General features: G+C 35.9%; 1 protein-coding gene across 1 annotated transcript in view; it reads left to right on the top strand.

Annotated features, from left to right (window-relative positions):
• The window catches only part of LOC143398347 (pregnancy zone protein-like), a 44,219-nt gene extending 30,657 nt beyond the window's left edge, over positions 1-13,562 (top strand). Inside the window, exons 19-35 of the mRNA XM_076855322.1 lie at positions 551-779; positions 1,570-1,696; positions 2,028-2,149; positions 2,625-2,676; positions 3,828-3,911; positions 4,149-4,325; positions 4,629-4,716; positions 5,555-5,711; positions 6,368-6,442; positions 6,850-7,030; positions 7,917-8,140; positions 9,562-9,780; positions 9,955-10,082; positions 11,074-11,164; positions 11,811-11,879; positions 12,587-12,689; positions 13,456-13,562. Of these exons, the coding sequence (XP_076711437.1) occupies positions 551-779; positions 1,570-1,696; positions 2,028-2,149; positions 2,625-2,676; positions 3,828-3,911; positions 4,149-4,325; positions 4,629-4,716; positions 5,555-5,711; positions 6,368-6,442; positions 6,850-7,030; positions 7,917-8,140; positions 9,562-9,780; positions 9,955-10,082; positions 11,074-11,164; positions 11,811-11,879; positions 12,587-12,689; positions 13,456-13,562 (2,233 nt within the window). The remainder of the gene's footprint in view (positions 1-550; positions 780-1,569; positions 1,697-2,027; positions 2,150-2,624; positions 2,677-3,827; positions 3,912-4,148; positions 4,326-4,628; positions 4,717-5,554; positions 5,712-6,367; positions 6,443-6,849; positions 7,031-7,916; positions 8,141-9,561; positions 9,781-9,954; positions 10,083-11,073; positions 11,165-11,810; positions 11,880-12,586; positions 12,690-13,455) is intronic.
• The last annotated feature ends 13,608 nt before the right edge of the window (positions 13,563-27,170 follow it).

Below are 27,170 nucleotides of genomic sequence, written 5' to 3'. Positions count from 1 at the left end.
TTAACCTCTGACCATTTTAGGATAGACCTAAATTCAGATGCTTTATTTAGGTGGGTTTATTAATATAATTGTCTCAAGAACTGAGCAATTCTAAAATAATTATGCCTGAGTTTGACAGAAAATAACCATGGGAGACAAAAGTTGTATTTGGGAAGCTTTCCATAAACAGTATGATTAGAACAAGTACATAAATAAACCAAGCTACAATACAATGGTCTATTTGTTGGAACATGTTTTTAAGAATTTTCTTACATAAGAAATGATACAAGTAAGGAAGTTTTAGAACCAAATTGGATCACATTCAAATATATTTATCAAAAGTACAGCCATGTGTGATATGGCCACAGGTTGATAACAGAAAGAGGTGCCTTTTTGTGCCTTTCATTTTTCCAACTCAAGTCCCCAATATGGAATCTAGTACACACACGGCACACACTTGTGCACCCTTAAGTGATTTCTTCCTCCACAGTAGTTTTACACTTATTGATTCTTACTTGAGAAAATATGTTTCATCTGCTTACTTTCTGTTCTTCACATTGTGTCCTCTCAGCTCATCGGGTGTAGCTGACGTAGAAAAAACTGTCCCTGACACCATCACTGAGTGGAAGGCAGGGGCCCTCTGCCTGTCTAATGACACTGGGCTTGGTCTCTCTCCCACTGCCTCTCTCCGAGTCTTCCAGCCCTTCTTTGTGGAGCTCACAATGCCCTACTCTGTGGTCCGTGGAGAGGCCTTCACACTCAAGGCCACTGTGTTGAACTACCTTCCCAAATGCATCCGGGTAAGGAAAATAAGTGTGAATTGGAAGGGTGGATAGAATAAAAGACTCCTTTGTCCAAAGTTCCCAGCACTAAGTATTCTTTCAGGTAATTATGTGTTGACACTACAAATAAATTGTATGTGGAAGGGCAGGACATGATCACTGAGAAAAAATGACACATATGTTAGAAAGTTTCTTAATATTGATTCAAAATTCAGTTTTATCAATTCCATGAGTGTCATTCTCTGGGCCCTCATCTTGAGATCTCCACAATACTGTATATAGTTGTAATTTATCTTATAACACCTATTTCCTTATAAATTATGCCATAATTTTGTAGTATATTATTTCCTTTGCAATACAATATCCTCAAGTTCAGGAACCTCTTATGTATTGCTCATAGTGTTCCATGCCTTGAACAGAGGAGACATGTATAATTTAGAGGAAGTGAGGGAAGGAAAGAAGGAAGGCAGAGTCAGGAAGAACATCATCATGGCAGATAGGAACTTTAGGTTGTTTCCCCACGGACAGTATATAATCTCTGTTGCTCCCCTCCTGCACTGGTGCTGTATCAGCAAATTTCTCTAATTCACCCTAATGTAAATGCCAGATCTTCCAACTAGATAAGCAATTGTGATTTGTGTCGGTGCCATTTTCATGCTTCTTAAAGCATAAACCAACTTAAGTATCATACTTTTCTTTTAAAAATCCAAATGTAAAGCAACATCCCACACTTGGCCCTGATTCCATGTGTTCATTGTCTTTTCATATCCTGTTCATTTTTATCTCTTTGCCTCACTTGTGGATATAGGTTAGTGTGCAGCTGGAAGCTTCGCCAACATTCTTAGCTTCCCCAAATGAAAAAGCAGAAGAATCCTATTGCATTTGTGGGAATGAAAGGCAAATCTTGTCTTGGACAGTGACTCCTAAAACTCTGGGTGAGTGACAGTCTCCCCAAAAGGCTCACCAGTCACCAAGGATGGTGGCTATCCAAGCACTCTTTTCACTGTATTAAAATTTTTTGTTGTTGTCCAGGGATATAATTAATTTCTTCTCTTTTTATTTCTCCCCACAATGACCACTTCTCATCATTCTCATCTAACTTGGTCCCCACAATCACTACCCTTGGTAACATTTACTCTGCCCATTAGTCTTGGAATTTTTAGTAATATTTCCTTCTCTTGCCAACTGTAAGAATAGAGTGTATCCCTTAAGGGTATTTGACTTACAAGATGGATACTCAATTTTTCTATCATTCTTTTTTTTTAGGGAATGTGAATTTCTCTGTGAGCACAGAGGTAATGCAGTCTCTAGAACTGTGTGGAAATGAAGTTACTGAGGTTCCAGAGATTGGAAGGAAAGACACGATCATCAAAACTCTGTTGGTGGAGGTAAGTCAGTCTGACCCACTTGACATGTTTTTCTGAGCCCCTACCAATTTACAATGTGACCACTCTTGGGACAACAAAGGACAATATCATGCTCACCCAGTCCATTCTATAAGACTAATGGAATTTCTCACCTTAAAAGAAATACAGGAGACATTGCCAGCTATTATAAGTAGATTTTTCCATAAATCATTTGAGAATTATTCCCTTTTTAAAAAATTTCTACCTCTCTCCTAGGATTTGCAAATTTCTTGAAACTATTATTGATTCACTAGTCTTATCCTCATTTTTCATTTTACCCTCTACCAGCTCCCCTGGTTTTTCAGTGTTTTATGGATTTATAATAATTTCATAATAAGTAGGATATTGAATATCATTTCTTATAAATACTACCTTTCAAAGGAAGGAACTTATGTTGTCTTTCTATGACCTGGGGATATGTTTATACCTTTACTTATCCTTTTTCTCTTCATTCAAGCCTGAAGGTATTGAACAAGAGGAGACCTTCAACTCTATGACCTGTGCTTCAGGTGAGACTCCACCCTTAAAATTACTGTGAGAACAAAGCTACACACAGGTAGAAACTTCAAATTACTATGTGTATCCATACATATTCTCTCCCTTAATTTTGGAATTGTTTATTAAAATTAGCATCATACTAATTATTTCTTTATACACATTTAACAGATAAGAACACCAAGCCCAAAATAGCAAGTTAATATGGCTCAGGTAGTACAGGAAGGACTAATTCTGGGGACTTCATGGTTCATATTTAGCTCTCTTACCTCAATAGACCAGTGGTTATCCATTAAGAAGCCTGGCTATTGAAGCTCAAAGTGTCCCAGGACAAGGTAGAAAGACAGCCAAATTATGACGAGTTTTAATCAAGTAATAGTCCCTAAAATTGCTGCTGATGAAAAACATGGCATTTTGTACTAATCCCACCTAAAATTTTTTTTTTCATTTCAAGGCAAAAAAAAAGTTTCATTTGGTTTTCACTATATTATTAAGAAACAGTTGTAGCTTTTATACAGTATTGCCACCTTAGTGTTAATTCCATGTCCAGAATACATACAATATTGTATTTGTCAATTGAGAAGGAGTAATTTAATATATATTCATGTTATCTATTTACAAACATCAGAATCCATTGAAAATTATATAGAATAAGGAAATGAAATAACTCTATTCTTATGGATATGTTTTACTAACACAATAATAAACCAGAGAGATGTGGCTTCCCACCATCTCCTAGCCTTCTTTTAGAAATCTACTAAGCACAGCAATGCAAGACATGGTTAAATAAGGAGGGAAAGGAGTCTGAAAGTCACACAGTATCTAGAGGAACTGAACTATTCAAAGTAATCTCATCTTTGAGTCAAATTCTTATTCCTTAGATCCAGAATTCCTCAAGGAGATAAAAATAATACTACTGCTAACTATAATAATAAAGGAAAAGCAATATTAATAACTGTTTACAGTCATTGAAATTTAATATGTTGCAGACACTGTTCTGATGTTTTACATTTATTATTTCACTGACTCATCACAGTTTATCCTGGGTCACATAGCAGGGCCAGTAGCATATGAAGGTGTTTATCTCTGAAGCTCCCACTCTAACCATGATTTTATATTGTAATCACAGAGGACCTTCTTTGATATGAGTTGTCTATTTCTAAAGGTACTAAAGTGTCTGAGCTGCTATCCCTGAAGCTTCCACCAAATGTGGTCAAAGAATCTGCCAGAGCCTCTGTCTCAGTTGTGGGTGAGTCACCTTAAGCTTAGGAAACTTGGTCCAAATGAGTTGCCTGTGCATAATTGTCAAATTTGTGATTGTTTCAATTTCTATTAGGGTCCTAGAAGGTTCATTATCTGTAAATGTAACTTCCCCTTATCTAAATGATAGAGTATGTGACTCTGAATATAAAAGTCATTTACTGTTTATAGCATTGACTACTTTTGAAGTGAAAGTGCCCTGACTTCTAATCTTTTCATTCCCCAGGTGACATACTGGGTTCCACTATGCAAAACATACAAAATCTCCTCCAGATGCCCTATGGCTGTGGAGAACAGAACATGGTCCTATTTGCTCCTAACATCTATATCTTGAATTATCTGAATGAAACCCAACAGCTAACTCAGGAGATCAAGTCCAAGGCAATTGGTTATCTTATCAGTGGTAAGTGAAAAAGAAAAAAAAAACTTATCTTGTTATTCCAATGAGACTTTTCCCAATTAGGCTTAAGCTATATCATTAAATATTAACCCATGTTGGTGATTTTTATGGAAATAACAATCTTCGAACTCTGCAATAGGATGTTGTTTTAGTGTCTATAATATCCACTGAACTATGGCAGATCCATAGTACATAGGTGATCAGACTATAAGTGGCTCCTAGTGGTTCCTGGATGGATCAGCCTACACTTATGGGTGGCTTGCCTCATCCCCTAGGCTTCCTGAACTATCTGAACCTCCATTCCAGGTTATCAGAGACAGCTGAACTACAAACACCAAGATGGCTCTTATAGCACCTTTGGGGAACAATATGGCAGAAACCAGGGCAACACTTGGTAAGAAAAGAAAATCAATTCTGAATTCCAATTATGAGTTCAAAGAACACACATATATTATTATCCTATTTAATTCTTATAGCAATCTTATGAGAGTTATTAGCTTCATTTTTATGGAGGAGGAAATTAATATTCAATTTGTATAAATAAATGTCTCAGGCCAAATTCTAATTACTCAAAGAACTGAGAACACTTTAAGGTTCATTCTTTTGATATGCAAAATATCAAGACCCTTTTTCTTGTCATACTGCTAAAGGAACATAAGTTTGTGATTTGCCCCTTTTAGTTGTTGCTTAGCTTTTGAGAGTGTTCTAAATAGGCTAGAAAAGCAACAGCTGTCACTCATAGAGCGTAACTTAACTCCCTTCTAGATGATTTGCTCTCATTCTTATTTGACTGCATAGGCAAACAAGGGGAAGGAACGTGGTCAAAGAGCAGGACAAAATGGTGGGAAGTATTTTTGCAGCAGGACATCAGGGTAACTAGAGCAGAAAAGAAGGTGAAGAAGCTTATGAAAAGAAATAATACAGAATGCCCAGAATGTGAAAAAAAAATGGTCTTACCTAGTCCCCCAAAGAAACTAGAAGGAATCCGAATCCCTAAAGTTAGCAAAGAAATTCTTTAGGAAGCAAGGACAAGTTGGTGATGGGCTTAACAACATATGGCAGTGAACCCAAAAGAACATGGAAGATTCCACATTAAAAAGCCTCTAAACTCTCAGTTACAGCTCATAAATTCTATAGGGGTGCACTGGGAGTGGGGGGACCCTATGCGTCCCAAACAGAGCATTATGGTGCTGCATGAGAACAGCTCCACACTCATGCTTTCTCCCCCCCAGGCTCACAGCCTTTGTACTGAAGACATTTGCCCAGGCTCGAGCATACATCTTCATCGATGAAGCACATATTACCCAAGCCCTCACCTGGTTGTCTCAAAAGCAGAAGGACAACGGCTGTTTCAGGAGCTCTGGGTCACTGCTTAACAATGCCATAAAGGTGAATTCTTCCCAGAACTTCTGAACCCTATAATGGATCAATGTAATATTCTCTTAGGGGAGGGGGAGAAGAAGCATAGAGAAATTGCCAAAGGTAAAGTCCTAGGTAAAGTGTAAAGGCATCAGAGAAAGAGAACAGTTGTCCCTTGGTATCCACAAGGATTGGTTCCAGGACACTATGCAGATACTAAAATAAAAGCTCAAGTCCCTTATATAAAATGGTGTGTCATTTGCTCATAACCTATGCACATCATCCTGTATGCTTTAACTATCTCTAGATTATTTATAATACCTAATACAATGTAAGTTCTGTGCAGATAGATATTATACTGTATTGTTTAAGGAATAATGATTTAAAAATATCTGTACATTTTAAATATAGATGCAATTTTTTACAAAAACAATTAATCCACAATTAGTTGAATCTGTCCATGCAGAACCTTTAGATGCAAAGGATGATTATTTTAATCTTTCTACGAAGGAAGAAATGTACTTTATCATGGTGATATTTCTTTTTATAATAGCAGCAAATACTAAGGAGGGTTTCTATTGAGCAACAGAAAATAATATACAAAACTTGTAGTGGAGTGGGAACCAATCAAAATCAACTTCAATCGCCCTCTCAGTCTCCCTCACAAACTCTCTCCATATTTACAGGGAGGAGTAGAAGATGAAGTCACTCTCTCTGCCTATGTTACTATTGCCCTTCTGGAGATTCCGCTCCCAGCCACTGTAGGTACCATCTCAATCCATTCCCTTCTGTGAAAACTGAAGCCTGCTATCTGGAATGGCTTCCTAAGAAAAGCCAAGCCTCAAACTTCCTTTGCTCAATAACGAGGCATTTTCAGATCAATGAGCTCTTTGGTAAATGCTTTTAGGAGAGATTTATACTGTTCTTGGCCAGTGGTGTCCTTGGACTCTGTACTAAAACTAAGACAAAGCATCTTGTTTTCTTCATTAGAATTAACTATAAAGTTAAGAGATCTAAAAGCTATCTTTCTATTTAAATGTGATAGGTATCTGGCTATCTACTGGATTGGCTGAATGTCATCAATGACATCTGACAATATCCAACTTAGGGATTACTTTGTCCTCTGTTTAGCCAAGTTAGACACCACCACTTCTTTTGATTTTTATAGCATCCTGTTGTCCGCAATGCCCTGTTCTGCCTAGAATCAGCCTGGAACACAGCAAAAGAGGGAGCCCATGGCAGCCATGTCTACACCCGGGCTTTGTTGGCCTATGCTTTTGCCCTAGTGGGAAACCAAAACAGGAGTAGAGAAATATTGCGCTCACTCAATGAGGAAGCTGTTAAAGAAGGTAAGAGTAAATGACAAAAGTTTTCCCTATCCACTTACACTGATTCAGGGAGGAAAAAAAAATGTGTTGTGCTCCTGCTGAAATCAAGAAGCTTCATCTGTTCATTCTTTTCTTGGGTCATATGCTGTGAAACAGAGCAACTCTTATTATAATATCTTTTCTAGGATTATATGTTGTATAAAACATAATATAATAGACAATGACACAGATGAATTATAGAATTCTATTCCCACCCACCATATTACCCAAATTTATATATTTTCTTTTGATGTCTACATACTACACAATTGGATGATAAGAGGTAAAACAACAACATAACAAAAAAGTAAAGGTAGCGTAATAACATTTTCAGTGCAGTTTTTACTCTAAAATTTTGCCAGCAAGATCCTTACAAAAGTTTTCTGACATCAAAATGGTAGGAGTTTTTTTTAATATTTTTTTGGTTACAGATGGACCTTTATTTTATTTATTTATTTTTATGTGGTGCTGAGGATCGAAACCAGTGCCTCACACATGCTAGGCAAATGCTCTACCACTGAGCTACAGCCCCAGCCCCAAAAAGGTTGGTTCTATATTTCAATTTATACTCTAATTCTAAGGAAATGTCACAAATGATAAGAATCTCTCTACCACTGTTCTAGAAATCCAACTAAAATAATATTTGAGAGAATGGTAAAGATGCTGTATGCCTCTTCCTCCACCAATATTTTCTACAGAGTAACCCAAACAGCATGGAAGTATGAGTTGTAGGGGCTTATGGAAAAGAGAAAGCCTTGATTGCTCTCCTGTATTAATTTCAACTCCATATGATACAAATGTGCATTCACTTATTATTTAACAAGTAAACAATTATGATTCCTCCCCCTTTTCTTTTGTCATCCTTAAGACAATTCAGTCCATTGGGAACGGCCTCAGAAACCCAGAGCACCACAGGGACTTTTGTACCAACCCCAGGCTCCCTCTGCTGAGGTGGAGATGACGGCCTATGTGCTCCTCACTCTCCTCACAGTCCAGCCGGCCCCGACCCCAGAGGACCTGACTTCTGCAGTTCCCATTGTGAAGTGGATCACAAAGCAACAGAATTCCCATGGTGGCTTCTCCTCCACCCAGGTCTGTGGTTCACAAAAAGTGTTCTCTGGGTACATCTGGAAATTAGATAGGTTGAAAATGCAACAGTTACAAGGAAAAGAGAAGGGAAATAAGTAAATCAAAGAAGAAATATTTAGGGATATTTGTGGGCAGTGAGAATACACAGGAAAGACTTTAGATGTTCCTCCAAAAAAATGTTTTTTGCTAAATCCTAAGTGCTACCAAGGTGGCAATTTAGCATAAAGAGCATTTCTCTCTAAAGCTACACTATGCTCTGTGAATACTTCTATACTGGGGGGAGGGGGCAGATCTCAATTTCTGAATATAGAGAATAGTTCAGGATGATACCAATTTAGATATACCAAGGTTTCTCAGCAGCAGCACTACTGACATTTGGAGCCACATAATTATTGCTGTAGGGGCTGTCTTTGCATCGTACCATGTTTAGTAGTATTCCTTGCCTCTTCTCACTAAATGCCAGTAGCAGCCAACTCCTAGCTGAAACAAAGCAAAACCTCCCCCTGTGGAGAATCAATGTTCTAGAATACAGACTATATCTTCACACTTCTCCAGGAACTCTTCTAAGGTGAACCCTCCCCCCCCAAAAAAAAAAATGTGTTTAAAAGGAAAGTGATTAAGTTGAGGCTCACGTTGATCTTTATAGAATGACTGAGAAATTCCACTTAAACTACTCCAAGGAACTGAGCCTCTTTTTCCTGGGAGCTCCCTTCTTATTTCCCAGTTAAGTGGGATTTTTAGGCAGAAGTTCTTGAAAATTTCCTTTTTGGTCTTTTTTTTTTTTTCCTATCTCAATTCTGGAAATAGCTTATGAAAGGTATAAACCACCAGAGAGTCTGTTACCTGTCTTCTTTCAATATTTAGGATAAACATAATGAAACTTGTTTTTCAAAGAGATAAGGTGGGGTAAATAAAATAAGCTAGAAAAAGAGGAAATGAATCTTGGAAAAGTAGGGCTTGTCTTGTGCCATTCTTTTTATTCACAACCAATTTCTATCACTCTTCAATCTAAATGGTTATTATGCATCTGGTTAATAGTGGTCACTATTTCTGTTTTACTTCTTAATTTTAGAATTATTTTTTGAAGTAAATGACCAAGAGCAAGAGAATTGTTAATAAGAAAAACCTGAACAAAAAAAAAGGGAGGGGGAAGATCTCAATTTCTGAATATAGAAAGTAGTCCAGGATGATACCAATTTAGATGAAAATAAATTATGAGATAATTAAAATGAGTAGTATTTTGAGAAAGTGTGGCATGATTTTGATAATACCTGAAAGGCAGCGGAAAGGAAAAACAACTATCCGAGGTATGCTTTGTAGGGGAAAAATTCCTTGTCCCCTTATGGTGGCTAACACAGACTTTTGGGGGAAATTTCAGCTACCAAAAATTGGCTGTGGGGCAATTCTCCACTCATCTCTTCCAGGACACAGTGGTGGCTCTGCATGCCCTATCCAGATATGGAGCAGCTACTTTCACCAAAACTGAGAAAACTGCACAGGTTACCATTCAGAACTCCAGGGCCTTTTCCACAAATTTCCAAGTGGACAACAACAACCTTCTGCTACTACAGCAGATCTCATTGCCAGAGCTGCCTGGGGACTATACCATAACAATAACTGGGGAAAGATGTGTATATCTTCAGGTGAGACTCTGGGTTTGCTATGTTGGAGAAAGTTACTTTAAACTCTGGTTTAAATGGAAGCTCTACTCTTTCTTTCCTGGGAAAGCAAAGGGAAAATCTGGAGACATTAAATGATGAAAGATTGAGAGAACCCAGGAAAAAAGAAAGAAACTGATGATCTTTGATATTTTACAGACATCCATGAAATACAATATTCATCCAAAGAAGGAGGATTCCCCATTTTCTCTGAAGGTCCAGACTCTGCCCGAAATTTGTGATGGACCCAAAGCCCACACCAGCTTCCAGATCTCACTGAATATTAGGTAGGACCTCTTGACTAAATTACTCAATCCTGACTCCAAAAACTACCTAGTACTATCAGTAATTAGTAGCCTATTTGGTAGCCATGTTGTTAAATGAGAATAATAGAGAACTGATACACCTATTACTTTAACATTATGAAGTATTCCTTTTTCTAATAAGTCTTTTTATCTTGAAGTTTCAGTAATACTTTAAAAATAAATCTGGTATTATCTTTCAAATTAATTCACTAATGTGAATTAGTCCAATATTCTAATCAGTTCCTACTTTTCACACATAGTTTTGTTCAACTCACTGCTAATGAATAAATTATTTTCCTTGAGGATTTGTGTTTTAAATTAAGTCTTCCTTGCTTCTACTGAATAATTAAATATTATTTAATTATCTCTCTAATCAAATGAATAAGTAATAAATATTAATACTAAATGCAAAGATAAATTACATGATAAAATATAGAGATCACCCATCAAAAACTACAGGAATCCCAAGAAAACAAAAGCAAATGGTACTCCCATGCATGAAATACCAATGGTGTTAATATTATAAAATAAATCATATTTCAGACAACCAACTCAGCTATGAAAAAAGTATACTGTGTAAGAGAGTGTGTCTGGTCTCTGAAATTCTGGAGCCTCTTTGGAGAAATATGATACATTTTGGTTGACTAAAAATATAAAAGTAATGCATAAAAAATGAATAGTAGTATAGATGGAGTTTCTAAAAACTGTAGATATGTTTAAAATGCAGATCATCAAGATCCACTTTTAAAGATTCTGGTTTGATTGTCTGGGATGTGAAATTTTAGCAAGCTGTAGATCTGAGGTACACTCAGGTTTTCAACATCAATATCATGCATGTCCAAGGTGCACAGATTTCTGTGGATATTGAGAGAAACCTTCATGGAGATGGACAGGTTTATGGTGAGGCCTGAAGGAAAAATCTGGCTTTCTTTCACATATTTCATCCTAACTCCTTTTTGCTTTGACACTATAGTTACACAGGGAGCCGTCCTGTTTCCAATATGGTGATTGCTGATATAAAAATGATATCTGGTTTTATTCCCCTGAAACCAACAGTAAAAATGGTAGGTATATTTTAAGTCCATTAGAGCTCAGTCAAAATGATGCTATGTAACCCCAAACTAAAATCATAATAACATCAAACCACATCTATATCATCCTGCCTCATAAAGTATTTTCCCCAAATTCAGGAAATCAAACTATTTATTTGGCTCTATGATAATGGAATGGTGTGATACTAAAGAAATACAAGAATGGTTCCCATTCTTAGGCCACTCATGGTCTAGCTGGGAATTTAAACTACACAAGTGCAAAACTATAAAATAACAACTCAAGAAAGACAGAATATAATTCAAGTCCAAAACTGACTGATAGGAACTAAAAAATTGTATTTTTAGTTATAAAAAAATTGATGTGAACTAAAATCATCTGCTACTTGGATATTGAGGACTATATAGTTTCCTTCTCTTCATAAGTTTAATGATTTTTGTCACAGTCAGGACATGATGTTGTTGAATCCTGCCTCCAAAACTTGATATTTCCCATCTTTTTATATCTAATGTACCTGGTTATTTAATCTAGAAGATGATTTAAAGTTTCCTAGTTCTATGATTTAAAGAATCCTAGTTCTTACATCATTCAGATAATAGTTTTCTGCTCTTAGAAAACAAATGTGCTAACAGTGCAAGACTAACTCTTAATTTTCTTTAGCTTGAAAGATCTAGCTACGTGAGCAGGACAGAAGTGAGCAATAATCATGTCCTCATTTATGTGGATCAGGTGAGAGTTCTGACATTCTGGCTAGAATTTCACATCAGTGGGCTTTGTAAGTGGGTCCCTTCACAAGGAAGCCAGTAATATGAAGAAAGCAATAATTAGGAATGCCCTTCCAGAAAGTTTTACTATTCTAAAGAAAATAAAAGAAATATTTTAACTCCAAGGCATGTTCTACTCTTTGTAATTATGTTAAATTTCAAGTGTGAAATTAATAGAAAAGTTTATAATGTATTCCTGTTACTTTACAGGCCCCCCCAAAGGAATAAATATGTTCACATTGGTTGATCAATGATAATGTTAACATTTGAATATGTCATTATATAAAACAAAATGTGGATTGCATGAATATCTTCAAATCTGACTGTGAAGCAAAGGAAATGTTTTATTCAGCACACAAAAAGAATAGGGTTATATTATAATCACAGATTGTAGAAAGCCACGTCTCTATATCTTGGCAAATATTCACATTGGTCCAGAAAATTAATCTAACCACAGGACTACAAGAGGATATAGGTTGTCTCAGTGGGTCTTTGTTCACCATAAAAAATGCCCACAGTTATGATATAAAACCCATCCTGTCATCCATCAATGTTTGCTCATGTAAAAGATACAGGTAATCAAAGAATATTTAGTGAAGAATATGTTTTGTTCAAGGAAGAAAGTAGAAGGCATTCTGTGTCCTTAATTACTTACTCCCATTTTCATTTTAGGTGACAAATCAGACACTAAGTTTTTCCTTCACGGTTTTGCAAGACATCCCAGTAAGAGACCTGAAGCCAGCAATTGTTAAAGTCTATGACTACTATGAAACAGGTAAGTGATAGAGAACTGAGACAATTAAACTCTCCCAACCAAAACCAAGAAATTGATCGTATTATGTCAAGTCATCCTATTTTCAAGCCACTTAGTCAATATTGTATCTTTGTTTCTTTCCTCCAAGACATGTACACTGAAGAAACTACCTATAAAACTAATTTATCAGTTAAATTGAGTAAGAAACATAAGAATTTAAAAAGAAGGAAAACACAGTTCACTGTTTTCAACTAGTTTAGACATAGAGAACATAATACACTTGGAAAGATAAGTTAATGACACATGAGTGTTAACCAGCTAGTAAGACTGAAAAGCTAAAATCATGTTGAAGGTTGATGCTCAATAAGAGCAGAGAAAAAAAGATCCAAGCTGGATCCTGAAGAGAGAGTACAAATTTTAGAGTAGACAGGAGTAAAAATAGTGTTCTAAACTAGACACATCATTTTAGAAAAGGAATTAAAGAAACAAGCTCAACAAAGTAAACAGAAGTAGAGGATTCAGAGAAGAGAGAACTTCAAACTGATGCAATAATGGTCGTCTTCCTAAAAATTTAAAATTTGAACAGCTGCTGTCTAAACAGGTTTCAATCCCCTCTCCTCTCCAGAGAAAGATAATATAGATATTTTAATTATTCTGTTCCATTTTGGTCTATTTACCTGGAGAGTTTTGATAATTCTTATAGCATTTACTTCACTCCAATAGAAAGGTAAATAAACTTAACATGCTCCCTATTTTTAGATTTTTTTTGTTTCTCCATTTCTTTCAGATGAGTTTTCTATTGCTGAGTATATCAGTCCCTGTAGTACAGGTAAGAAGTCACATTTTATGACCATTTTTATATTCTGTAAACCTTGCTTGCTAATATTCCCTTAAATTTTAAATTCTGTAGAATCTGAGATAATTCACATGGCAAGTTCTCACACAAAGAGAAATCCTTGAAATAAAGCACTTGTTCTATAGTGGATTCTCCAGTTTCTGAGAAAAAACCAATAAGCTTTGTTATTTATATAACAACTATCCCTAATAGGCAACATTTTGCATCATAGCTACTTGGGTTTCCTTCTTTATAAGGGTTGATGAATTACAACTCTCAAGGCAAATCTAGTCCAACACCTATTTTTGTAAATGATGTTTGATCGGTACATAGCCACACACATTCTCTTACTATCGTTATGACTGCCTTAATGCATTGATTAGTAATGACAAAACCACATGGCCACATGGCCCACAAAGCCTAAAAATAAAAATATTTACCACCTGGCTTATCACAGAAAAAGTTTTATTGTCCCCTACTGTAGTTACTCTGCTGCTACACTATCTGAGAGAATGCTCCTCAGGAAACCCTGCAATGTTCTGATGGGTTTTCTTGCTGTTTCCTATCCATAGATACAAAGCATGAAAATGTTTGAGGACCAGATTCAGGCTGCATATCTTACTGGAATCCCTGTCATATACTTTTATTTAGAAGGAATGGAGTTTTTCTCTATAAAACAAATGCCCAAAATGTGTACTGAATAAATATACATTTCTGGTCAATCATGTATTCATCATTCATTCATCAAATACTAATTGCATGTTCACAGGGTGAATTATATATTTTTAAGTAATATGGACACAGATTTGTAACATATCTACTTATATTACAAATGTGGACATAAAGTCAAATCAAGAACAATTTAAAATATCTTATTTTCTGAGAAAAAACTATTCATTAAGGGAGTGTGCATGTAGTTCAGTATATGCAAGGCCCCAAGTTCAAACCCCAGCACCAGAAACACCGGAAAAATTATTTATTAATCTAGGAAGCCTTCACTTGGGAAATAAAGGGAAAAGTGGGGTAGGGAGGGGGAGCATGGGAGGAACTCTAGATAGGGAAGAGGGGTGGGAAGGGAGGGGACAGGGGTTAGTAATGATGGTGGGATGTGATGGACATCATTATCCAAAGTACATGTATGAAGACATGGATTGGTGTGAACATACTTTAGACACAGAGATATGAAAAATTGTGCTCTATGTGTGTAATAAGAATTGTAATGCATTCGCTGTCATGTATTTAAAAAATAAAATCAATTTTAAATAAATGAATAAAAAATAAATTAGGGAGGCTGGAGTTGTGGCTCAGTGGTAGAGCGCTTGCCTAGCACGCGTGAAGCACTGGGTTCAATTCTCAGCAACACATACAAATAAATAAAATAAAGGTCTATCAACAACTAAAAAATATTTAAAATAATAATAATAAAGAAAGAAAGAAAGAAATTAGGGTTACATAATTTTTTTCTTGAGAGGGAGTTCCTAAGCAAAAGCATCAAAAATAGGCTTGAAGAGACATGAAAATAATTGGAGTAATTAGAGAACATTTTGGAAAGAGGCAATAATGTACAGCTGTCAGTCTGTAGACACAGGAGCCAGACTTCCTGGAATTGAATTCTGACTCTAGCCTGCCTCCCCAACTAAGTCACTAGAACAGTTATTTAACCTCTCATTTTAACCTCTCCATTTTCTCATTAAGAAATGAGGATAACATCAGACTTTCTCAAAAAATATTGTTTAGGAGGACGTACTACTGTCTTGAAAAGAGAAATAGCTGAATCAAACAATACCTCATAAAGCTTCTGCTTAAATGAGGTGTATTTCAATTTTGTGTCTATTTTGCTAAAGCAAGTTATATGACCAAGCCACGTTTATGTTTGATTATATTATTTTTTGTTTAAAGATCCTTATCTTTTGTTTAAAGATCCTTATCTTTTGTTTAAAGATCCTTATCTTTTAGAAGTATGTACTGAAATATTTGTGATCTTATTTCAAATATGGCAATAGGAGAGATAAAGTGATAGGAACACATAAGTAGGGATATGGGCAGGCAAAATTGTACATAGTTAACAGATATTGGGGCTGGTATTGTAGGTTCATTTTACTGTTATAGTATTGCAGGTACATCTGGATACATTATTCTATTTTTATAATCTTATTTCTCTCTAATTTTGAAACTTCACTATAGACAGAAACTTATGAGTAAATAACAATGAAAGTTACAACTATACAGAATTGAACAACAAAAACATTATACATCAAATACCTGGAATATTTAAAGTGAACCTTAGAATTGTATTTTATAAAACTAAACTAAATGTATTCAAAATGAAAGATTTTTAAATGGGATCACAGGAAGGTGGGGTAAGATGGCAGCTGAGTAAGAACTTCCATCATCATCTCCCCCTTAGAGACACATTGGGAATAGATCTTTGCACACCAGTTTACCTTTACTCTAGCTGAGGAAGCCAGGTGAGAGACTTTTTGTATGTTTTTAGTGTAATAATAAAAAATGTTGCATTAAAGAAGGCAAGAAGGAAGGAGTTGCCCAAATCACCCCAATCCCAACTGCAAGCAGTGGAGTACAGGGAGATAACTCAGATTCTAGATTTCAAACCTAGAACCAAGCCAAACACAAGGAAACCGTGAGCTGATCAGAACTGCATGGTCCCTGACCCTAGGCCATTACCTAGGGAATACTGAACCTCTGGAACCTTGTTGGCCAGGTGGCCAAGAAACTGCCTCCCATACCCTTTTTTTCAACCTCAGGCAACAGAGCAAAGAAGAAAACTCCTCTCACCTGGGAATGGGGCTGGAAAGTGTGCACAGGACTAGGTGTTGTAAAACTCAGAGATATAGGATGAATTTTTAAAGATAGAAACTAAGCACACCTCACCTGCCATTCTGTCTTTCAAGATCAATGCTGAATTAAGACATACTTCACTTGACAGAGAAAGGATACTCATGAAGGCCCTAGTTTCCCCACTCATGCCACAAACCTCTGAGGCATCTACTTACTCATAGAGAACCCTATGGCCTTCACAAGACATAGAGCCCAGCTTGCTGAGCTGAGGAGCTGTGGGGTTACTACACTACTATTGCCCCAAAGAAAAAGTCCAGCCCCTGTGTCCCCTTCCCCACCCAGGGTACTGAGAAACAATCAGGCAGCTCCCTCCAGCAGCTCTACCAACCCAGCTCTGTAAACCAGCCAGGAGTTTTTATTTGCCTTCCCACTGCCAAGCAAGAAATTGTGCTACTCACCCCTGAGCAGCTTGGCCTGCAGAGGCCTCTAGAAATCAATCAAGCAGTTTTGCACACCCTCTTACTGCCCAAATGCAGCTGAGTGGCTCTACCCTTGCTCCTTTGACCCTGGGAAACAACCAGGTAACCAATTCTAAGTAACTCAACCTGTCAAGTCTCATGGGAAGCAGCCAGGTGGCATGATTCACACACATCTGCAGAACATAGCCAGGCAGCCATTCCCAGACAGCTCAGTCCACAGAGGTCCAGGGAAACAGAGGAATAGCCCTATTCACTTATCCATGACCCCCGAAAACAAACAGACTTTCCTAAGTAGTAGTCAACAAAGTCCCCCAGAAAAGTCTTACCTACTACAGGAGTGTGGCCCCCAGAAGCAGTTGGGAAGCTGCTTTTCAGAAGTTCAGCCTATGGCTTTGGCTCTTAGCTCTCCAAACTGATCACACTGGCACAGCGCAGCCCCCTGGGACCCTCTGACACTGAGAGAACCTTATCCCACTATTGCCACTCACCTGGGTCTTCCAGGTGGCTCCACCCATGTATAATCTCAGAAAACGACAGGCATCCCACACCCACAGCCAGGGACCCCATACCCAGACTTGCCAAAATACTTGCCTCACCTAAGGGAGCTGCATTCCAACTGGTTGTGCAACCCCACTTGCAACCTAGGCCAATAAAATGCATATAAGATATAATAAGAACACAGCATCACCTCCAGGATGTTCTTCTAAAGACATGAATGCCTTCTGGACATTACAGTTTTATGTTTTATAAACACATCAAACTCTTGCTCAAACCTTCTTTTTCTTGCCTATATGAACTATCTTGGTAATAGTGTTATCTATTTTTTAAATTTTTTTAGTTGTAGGTGGACATAATGCCTTTATTTTATTTATTTATTTTTATATGGTGCTGAGAATAAAACCTAGTGCCTCACATGTGCTAGGCAAGTGCTGTACCACTGAGCTACAGCCCCAGTCCCAATAGTTCTATCTTATCAGTTTAATTCACTTTCTTCATCTTCATTCTAAATCCTAATCCATTATCTTCTACCAATGTAAGAACCTTCTTTCTGACTTTCTTGCTTCTTTTCATTCTGTTATAACTTGGATATGTGGTATCCTCCAAAAGCTCATGTGTGAGCCATGCAAGAACATTTAAAGATGAAATTATTAGATTATGAGAGTTGTAACCTTATCAGTGGATTAACCCACTGATATGAATTAACTGGGTGGTAACTATAGGCAGATAGGGTGTGGCTGGAGGAGGTAGGTCACTGGGGATGTGCCTTTGGGGTATATATTTTGTCCCTGGTGAGCTGAGTTCTCTCACTCTCTGCTTCCTTGTTGCCACGTTCTGAGCTGCTTTCCTATGCATGTCCTTCCACTATGACGTTCTGCAAATGTGGAATCAGCCATCCATGGACTGAGACTTCTGAAACTATGAACCCCAGATATACTTTTCCTCCTCTACTTTATTCTTGTCAAGTTTTGGACACAGTGAAAAAAAAAAAACAAAACAGATATCTAAAACACATTATCTCCTAAATCCATTCACTACATAGCATTCAACATAATGAAATTATGTTTTCTTTAATGTCTATAAGATTACATCACCCTTTTGCTTCACAGCTTTTCTGCAGCTTCTCTTCATACTTGGAATCATATCCAATGTCCTTGCATGACTCAGATCTTCCTACCTCTTCAAACTCATATCTCACCTTCCTTATTCACTCTCTTCCATTCACACTGGTTTTCTTTCACATCCTTAAATGCACCAAGATTTTTTTGCCCTTTTATTTACAGGTAACAACCCATCTTTTTTTAATCTTGTATTGATTAGCACTTTTATTTCAGAAATCAGCTCAAAAATCAGTTCCTAAGAAGGTCTTTTTCTGATCTCCAATTGAAGTAGCCTCAACTCCCCTGCTTCTAACATGCAGTCCTTTCCATCATAACATTTGTAATGATTTATCTGTTTATTGAGGAATTTTCTTTACACCTGATTCTCTAACTAGATTTAATCCTGTAGTAGATCAGTAAAGACTGAGTTAGAGATTATTTGGTTTATTACCAAAAAGGAACCTCCATTAAATATTTTTCTTTCTTATCCAACTTCCTAGTAATTGTCATCGAAGTTGCTCATTCCCTCCCTGGAACAGTCTCATCTCTACTTCGGTATCACCACACTCTTAGGCTATAGAACTCCAGATTTACATACAATATCCCATACCTTTTTGACCTCTCCATTTGGATATCCAGTAGGCAGCCTACATTTAACATGTCCCAAACAGATCTCTAACTCTTGAATCTCTCCCCACTAAACTCTCCTCCTCTAACTCTTCCTCACATGAATTTTTATTAACACATTGTCCAAGGGGGCAAAATTGTGATGTATGCAGTCGAGGGGAGAAATAAAGAATGCCCACGCGCTTCTGCCCCTTTCAATGCTTTATTCACTCAAATTACTCAATACAGTTTCACTCTATAGGCTCTTAATCAAGAAAATGACAGTTCTTAATGCTAGGCACTGCAACAGACATAATCAATTCACAGAAAACAATTCTAGATTAATTAATTCACAGCAAACAATACTAGATTAATTCTAAGCACTGCAAAACACACTTAATCATAATAGGCTAATGCAGACATTTCCTCTGCAGGCTAAGTTCAAAAGTCTTAATCCTTAGGCTTTATGTCCAGCAGATGCACACTCACTCAGACTGCGGTGACCAGTCGGAACCAAGGAAGGCTTTTCCTGGTGTGGAGTGGACAACCGGTTGAGGAGAGGGTCATAAGGAGAAGTTGCGGCTCTCACCAAGGTCTAGACGAGGCGGTAGAGATTGAGATCGGTGAGGATCATGCAGAGGCTCTGGAAATGATGACAAGTGATGGGATGTCAGGTCCTCATCAGGCTCTCCGAGTGCATCCTTGATTTGGCTGGCTGAATCCCTGTTCATTTGCTCTATTATTTATTGGGGCTTTTGATCCCCCTTTCAATCCTTATCAGCTACCACTGGATTTCTCAGTGACATAATTTACCCTGGGGTCAGAAACATCTGGTGGTCTCCACCCTGATCTTCTCACCTTTTCTTCTTATCAGGTGAGGACAGTCAGCCAAGGGCTTCACTCTGTTTATCAGGGTGAGGGGAAGTAACTTGTTTGTGGCCATACTAGAGGGCTCTATGGGTATGCCTGGTGAAACTGCAGGTTTCAAACTGGAGTTTTTAAAATGGAGTTGCTTAGGCTCAGGCCTAAAGCCATCCTAAAACACATTTTATTCAAATTGCTCAAAATCAAATCTTTGAGTCCTGTCTTTCATACCAAAATGCAGTCTACCAGTATGCTTTGTGTGTTATACCTACAAAACATAGACTAAATTCGTTTACCTCCATTTTTGTCTTTACCACTGTTATATTTCCTGTAATATTATAATAGCCATCTAATAAATCTTCATGCTTCTGTTATTTCCCCCTGCAATTAATTTTTTCAATAATTAATATTTTTAAAACATAAATCTGATCATATCAGTCTTCTGCTTAAAATCTAAGCTTTGGGCTGGGGATGTGGCTCAAGTGGTAGCCTGCTCACCTGGCATGCGCGGGGCGCTGGGTTCGATCCTCAGCACCACATAAAAATAAAATAAAGATGTTGTGTCCACCAAAAACTATATATATATATATATATATATATATATATATATATATATATATATATATATATAAATTCTCTCTCTCAAAAAAAATCTTAGCTTCACATTGAATGTCAAAAGAAATTCCAAATTCTTTGTAACTCCTTGTATTGTTCTTAGATTTCTAAAATGTTAGCCTGCTTACCATTTTTAGAATATGCCAGGCTAGTTCTTCATCCTAGATTTACTATCTCTTATGTTTGCTTGAATGATATTCCCCATTATTTTAAGTTTCCTCTTGTCACTCAGATTTCATCCTAAATACAATTCTCTCAGAAATCACTAACAAAGTTAGTCATTTGCTTTCATGTACTCTAATCTTCAATGGTATTTATCAATATTTTTCGTCTATATACATGAATATTTGTTATCAGTCTCCTTCCACTAAAATGCATGTTGCAAGTGACCTGCTACCCCTTCTCTCATTTTGTTCTACACTCAGTCTTTAATAGTGTGTTCTCAATGAACATTTACAGAAATAATTAGTGATAATAATGTTCTACACCTCACCTAATACTTACAAATCCTATCACTCAGATTCTTTAACCTATCTCTCATTCATCTTCTCATTAATAGAGACTTATTAATGGAGGCTTTGTTTTGTTTTGTTTTTATATTATGCCAATATCTTTTTAGTGACAATGTCTGCCTCTTTTCTGGATAACCACTGATCTGTATTCCACATTGCTGCCTACATAACAGTACTGAAACACAAAATTGACCACCTCACCTCCCTATTTTAGGATCTTTTACTGGGCATTTAGCTTTGCCCCAGGCCCTTGTGTTCTGGCCACTGTATCCTTCTCTGTTACTATTTCCACTTACTTGCCCCTCACATCTATTCTTGATTGTGTGCCATGCATCAATAAAACCAGACTTTATCACATTTCCATGTGTTTTCTCTTCTTCCCATACCATACTCTGAACCATATTTTTCCTTTTGATTCAGACCCACAGATATTATCCCCCAGGAACTTTCAATCCTGTTAGATTTAGGTGTCCCCTGTCCCCTCCCCTAATACTCCACATTTAACTCTTTCAAGGCACTTACTACAGAGTGGTGCTAGCATTTATTTACTCATCTGCCTCTTAACAGATTTTAAGTTCTCATAGGGCTTTCTTTTCTCAGAAATCACAGAGCACCTCATATGCAGGTAATATATAAATTGTGAAATGAACAAATTGTTTATATAAAGTGGCATTGGATTATGTTTCTGCACAGATGGTTCTGTTTTCTTTTTTTTTAAGAGAGAGTGAGAGAGAGAGAGAGAGAGAGAGAGAGAATTTTTAATATTTATTTTTTAGTTTTCGGCGGACACAACATCTTTGTTTGTATGTGGTGTTGAGGATTGAACCCGGGCCGCACGCATGCCAGGCGAGCACGCTACCGCTTGAGCCACATCCCCAACCCGATGGTTCTGTTTTCATTGCAGATTTATAACTTGTCCAGTTAAAGAAAATTTTCATATATATTGTTAACAATAATTTTCAGGACTCAACCATTGTAGAATCCATTGGATGTAAAAAATTATACTGATGTCATCCTCTCATTTTTGTCTCTTATTTGCCCAATTCCCATCTCCTTCCCTTTTACATAACTTATGTTTAGTGTTTTAGGTAATCATTCAATTTTTCTTAATTTACACCCATGCAGACATGGTTATTGATTCTTATCCTCCCCTTACCATAAAAAGTAACATAAATACACTCTTCTTATTTGTACTTCATAATACATCTTATACATATTTCCTTATTAGTACATAGAAATTTTCATTTTTTTAATGACACAGCTTCACAACATTACATTGTATAGATATTCCATAATTCATTAACTAGTTCCCTATTGATGTAAATTTGGGCTGCTTCCAATAGTTTGCCACTACAAACAACATTGCAAAGAATAACCTTGAATGCATGCACCATTTCATCAGTGTGCAAGCATGTTTAAAGATTGCCTTCCTAGAAATATAATTACTGAGTCAAATGACTTTTGCAATAGTAGTCTTCATAGATATTTTGCTGTATTGATAAATACTGTTGCATATTAATTTTATGTCCAGATAGCATACTGAATTCTCCCATTGTCCTTAGGCATTTCTTTGTTGATTTTCTTGTATTTTGTTTTTAAATAAAATAATATGCAAATTATGATAATTTTTGAATTCTGATGATAATTTGTATATGATAATTCTGCCTTTCCTTTTTCTTCTTCTTATTATTTGTTCTTTTTAGATATACATGACAGTAGAGTGTATTTTGACACATTACACATTCATAGAGTATAACGTATTCTAATTAGAATCCCATTCTTGTGATTATATATGATGTGGAGTTTCACTGGTCGTGTGTTCATATATAAACATAGGAAAGTTATGTTCAATTCATCCTACTGTCTTTCCTATTCCCATCCTGCCTCTCTTCCCTTCATTCCCCTTTGTCTAATCCAATGACCTTCTATTCTTTCCTTCCCTATGATATGTGGATGATGTGTTAGCATCCACATATCAAAGAGAACATTCAGTCTTTGTTTTTTGGGGACTGGCTTATTTCACTTAGCATGATAGTTACTATCTATTTATTTCATGACAGCATGTTAGCTACTATCTATTTCACTTAGCATGATAGTTATTATCTCTTTATTTTGGGGGTTTGTCTGAAACTTCCAGTACAATTTTAAAGACTAATGAAGATAGATATATGTATTACTTCTGACTTATGAAAAATTTTTCTTACTAACTATTGTTATTGACTTTTAGGAGAAGATAATATACACATGTGTTCAATGGATATAGTTCTATAACTATATACAGTATTTAATATATATTAAATACTGTATATATTAAATGCTGTATATAGTTATAGAACTATATCCATTGATTATTATTATATTACTAGTTATTTTGTAACAGCTTGGTCATGTTGTAAAAATGATTAATTCTTTAATGTGATACTGGCTTATGTTTACTAACTTTTCATTTTAAGTATTTCTCAACATTCCTAAGAATAGTCTCATTCATATTATCTTTACCAAGTTTTGGCATCAATATTACACTCAGGGGCTGGGGATGTGGCTCAAGCGGTAGTGCGCTCGCCTGGCATGCGTGCAGCCCGGGTTCGATCCTCAGCACCACATACAAAGATGTTGTGTCTGCCAAAAACTAAAAAATAAATATTAAAATTCTCTCTCTCTCTCTCTCTACCTCTCTCTCTCTCTCTTTAAAAAAAAAATATTACACTCAGTTCATTAAAAAATGTTAAGTTTCTATGTTTTGAAAAAAAGTTCAATATCCTTGCAATTGAAATTGTTTAAGTTTGCCGTGAGAAACTGCTCCCTTAGTTGCTCCCTCCCTCCCTGAATGTTATATTTGTTCAAGTTGATATCAATGCTCTGTGTATTGCCAGTATTTTGCAACCACATAAATTCAGAAAGAAAAAAATCTCATTTCATTTTGAGGAAGTTATTTGCCTTGAACTTATTGTGTTATTATTGTTAACAATAATTGTTATAATTATGTGTGCTCAATAAATGATGTGGATGTATAGATGAAAGGAATTAATTCCTAGTCACCTAGGATGAAGATATAGCAATTGTCTTACACAAGGTTGACAAATAATCTAATGAACTCATTACATCATCATGCAAAACTTATTATAAAAATTCAAATAATATATTTGTTAGTGAATTTGTAGTATAATACACAATTGAATTACTGTACCTATAATGACAATAAATAAATTTAAATATGGCAAACGTTCTTTATTAGAAAACTACAGTTTCTTAGTAGTTTTTTTAGTTCTATGTGTCTGTCAGTAACTAAACACAAAAAAGACTGCTTTATCAGTTTGCAAATAACACAGTGCTGGGAAAGACAACTCCTCTGTGGACATTGGAATCACATTTGAAAAACTAAGAGAACAGACCAACAGTTGCAAATTCATAATGTTTGAATATGGCTAAATAGACATTTTTCAAAAGAAAAATACAAATGACCAATAAGTATATGAAAAATGTTCAATATCACAAGCTTTCACACCCTACGCAATTTACAGATTCAGGGCAATCCCTATCAAAATACCAAGGAGGTTGGATAATGGGTTCCAAAATATAATCAGATAGGAATAATAAGTTCCAATGTTTCATAGCATAGTAGGGTAGCTATAGTTCATAAAAATGTATTATATATTTTACAAAATACTACAAAAGGGAAGTTTGATTTCCTAACACAAAGAAATGATAAAATGTTTAAGGAAAGGGAAATACTAATTGCCTGGATCTATCATTACACATTTATATGTGCATATAATTATCACATCATAGCCCATAAATATGTACAATTACTATGTTTTAGTTTTTTAAATGTCACCTCTTAAAAGAGATATAAAGAATTCAAATTCTTAGTGGGAATCCATGTCTGAAATGTAGAGTTAAAGGCAACATGGAGAAGGATGTTGGGTATTTTGCTAATAATAGATTCTGAAGTCTAAAAGAATTGAATTTTAAGACACATGGAAGGATAGAAAATTGGGTCATATTAGAAAAAGCTTGGATCTATAAAAGAATGAGAGACTAATTAAAAACACCTGGGAGGATGGATGAAGTTAGCAGAGTAGAAACACCTGGATCTTACCAAGAGTAATTGTTAAGAAATAGAAAATCTGAATAGCCCTATAAGTAATATGGAGATTAAGTGAATAAACAAAAACGACCTAACAAAGAAAAGTCCAGGATCAGGTGGTCTCCTAGATAGATTCTGCCAAACACATAAAGAATTAATGCTAATTTTTCTAAAGCATTTCCTTTAAAAAATGAAGAGGAAGAAACTTCAGACTTTTTTAATAATGCCAGCATCATCCTGAAACCAAACCCAAACAAGGACAGCATAAGAAAAGAAAACTACAGGCCAATATCCCTAATCTATACAGGTGCAAAAGTCCACAACAAAATGCTAGGAAATAGAATCCAACAACAATAACCTGGTTATTTTTGTCCCTGGGATGCAAGAATTGTTTTGCATACACAAATCTAAAAGAAGGATAAAACTTCATAAAGAGGATAAGTGACGAAAATCACATGATCTTATCTATAGATACAGATAAAGCACTTCACAAAATTCAACATTCTTTCGCTATAAAAATTCTTTAAAAAGTAGAGATAGAAGATAAGTACACCTCAATATAATAAAGGCCGTATATGAAAAACCCATAACTAATATCATACCCAATGGCGAGAAGCTGAAAACTTTCCCTCTAAGATCAGGAGCAAGGAAAAGATGCCCACTCTTACCACTTAAGTCCAACGTAGTATTGGCAGTCCTAACCAGAGCAATTAGTCAAGAAAAAGAAATAAAAGGCATACACATCAGAAGTTTAGAAGTATAATTTTTTCTATATGCAGATGGCATAATTATGTATATATTATATATAATTTTATATATATTACATATGTATGTATATATATATCCCCCAACAACTCCATTTTCTAAACTATTAAAATAAGTAAATTCAATAAATCAAAACACAAAATCCCTTGCATTTCTTTTTTTACATATTAATTGTACATATTAATAATTGTACCTGGGGCTGGGGTTGTGGCTCAGCGGTAGAGTGTTCACCTCCCACGTGTGAGGCCCTGGGTTCCATCCTCAGCACCACATATAAATAAATTAATTAAATAAAGGTATTGTGTCCAACTAAACTAAAAAGTAAATATTAAAAAAATAATTGTACCTTTTTAACATATTAATTGTATGCAATAGGATTCAATGTGATATTTTCATATGTGTATATAGCAGCATTGGTCTTGCCCATCCACCCTTCTTCTACCTCAGCCCACATACCCTGACACCCTTCCCAGTCCCTAGTTATCCCTTTTCTTCTCTTCAAGTCATCTTTTTCTTCTTCTTCCTCCTCCTCCTCTTCTTCTGTTTTGGTGTGTGTGTGTGTGTGTGTGTGTGTGTGTGTGTGTGTGTGTGTTTTGTTTTATTCTGCTTTTTGTTTTGTTTTGGTTTTGGTCTTCTTAGTTTCTACACATGAGAGAGAACATTCAATACTTGTTGTTCTTTGTCTGGGTTATTTCATTTAACATGATGTACTCCAATCCCATTCATTTTCTACAAATTATAGGATTTCATTCCTTAGGCTGTGAGATACTCCAGTGTGCATATATATTTTTTCCTTATCTATTCATCTGTTGATGGGCACTTAAGCTGATTCCATATCTTAGCAGTTGTTAATGGTGCTACAATAAATATGGGCTATTAAGTACCACTTTGGTATGCTGATTTAATTTCCTTTGAATCTATACCCAGGAGTGTGATACCTGCTCATACAATAGTTCTATTTTCAGCTTTTTAAGGAGCATCCATACTGTTTCCTACAATAGCTCAACTACTATACATTCCCACCAACAGTATATAAGAGTTTCTCTACCACCCATACTTTTCAGTATTTGTTATTTTTTTGGTATTTTAATAATAGCCATTCTAACTGTGGTGATAAATATTATTTTTCATTATAACTTTAGTTTGTATTTTCCAAATGGTTAATGATATTGAGCATTTTTTCATGAATTTATTGGCCATTTGTGTCTTTTCTTTTGAGAAGTAAATATTCAGACCATTTGCCCATTGTAATTGTATTATTTGTTTCATACTGTTAAGCTTTTTTAGTTCTACATATATTCTGTACATTAATGTTCTGTCAGATGAATAATTGGCAAATATT

Source organism: Callospermophilus lateralis, chromosome 4 (genome assembly GCF_048772815.1).
Source record: "Callospermophilus lateralis isolate mCalLat2 chromosome 4, mCalLat2.hap1, whole genome shotgun sequence".
Lineage (NCBI taxonomy): Eukaryota > Metazoa > Chordata > Mammalia > Rodentia > Sciuridae > Callospermophilus > Callospermophilus lateralis.
The sequence above is the reverse complement of the archived record's forward strand: the minus strand, read 5'-3'. Positions and strand labels throughout refer to the sequence as shown.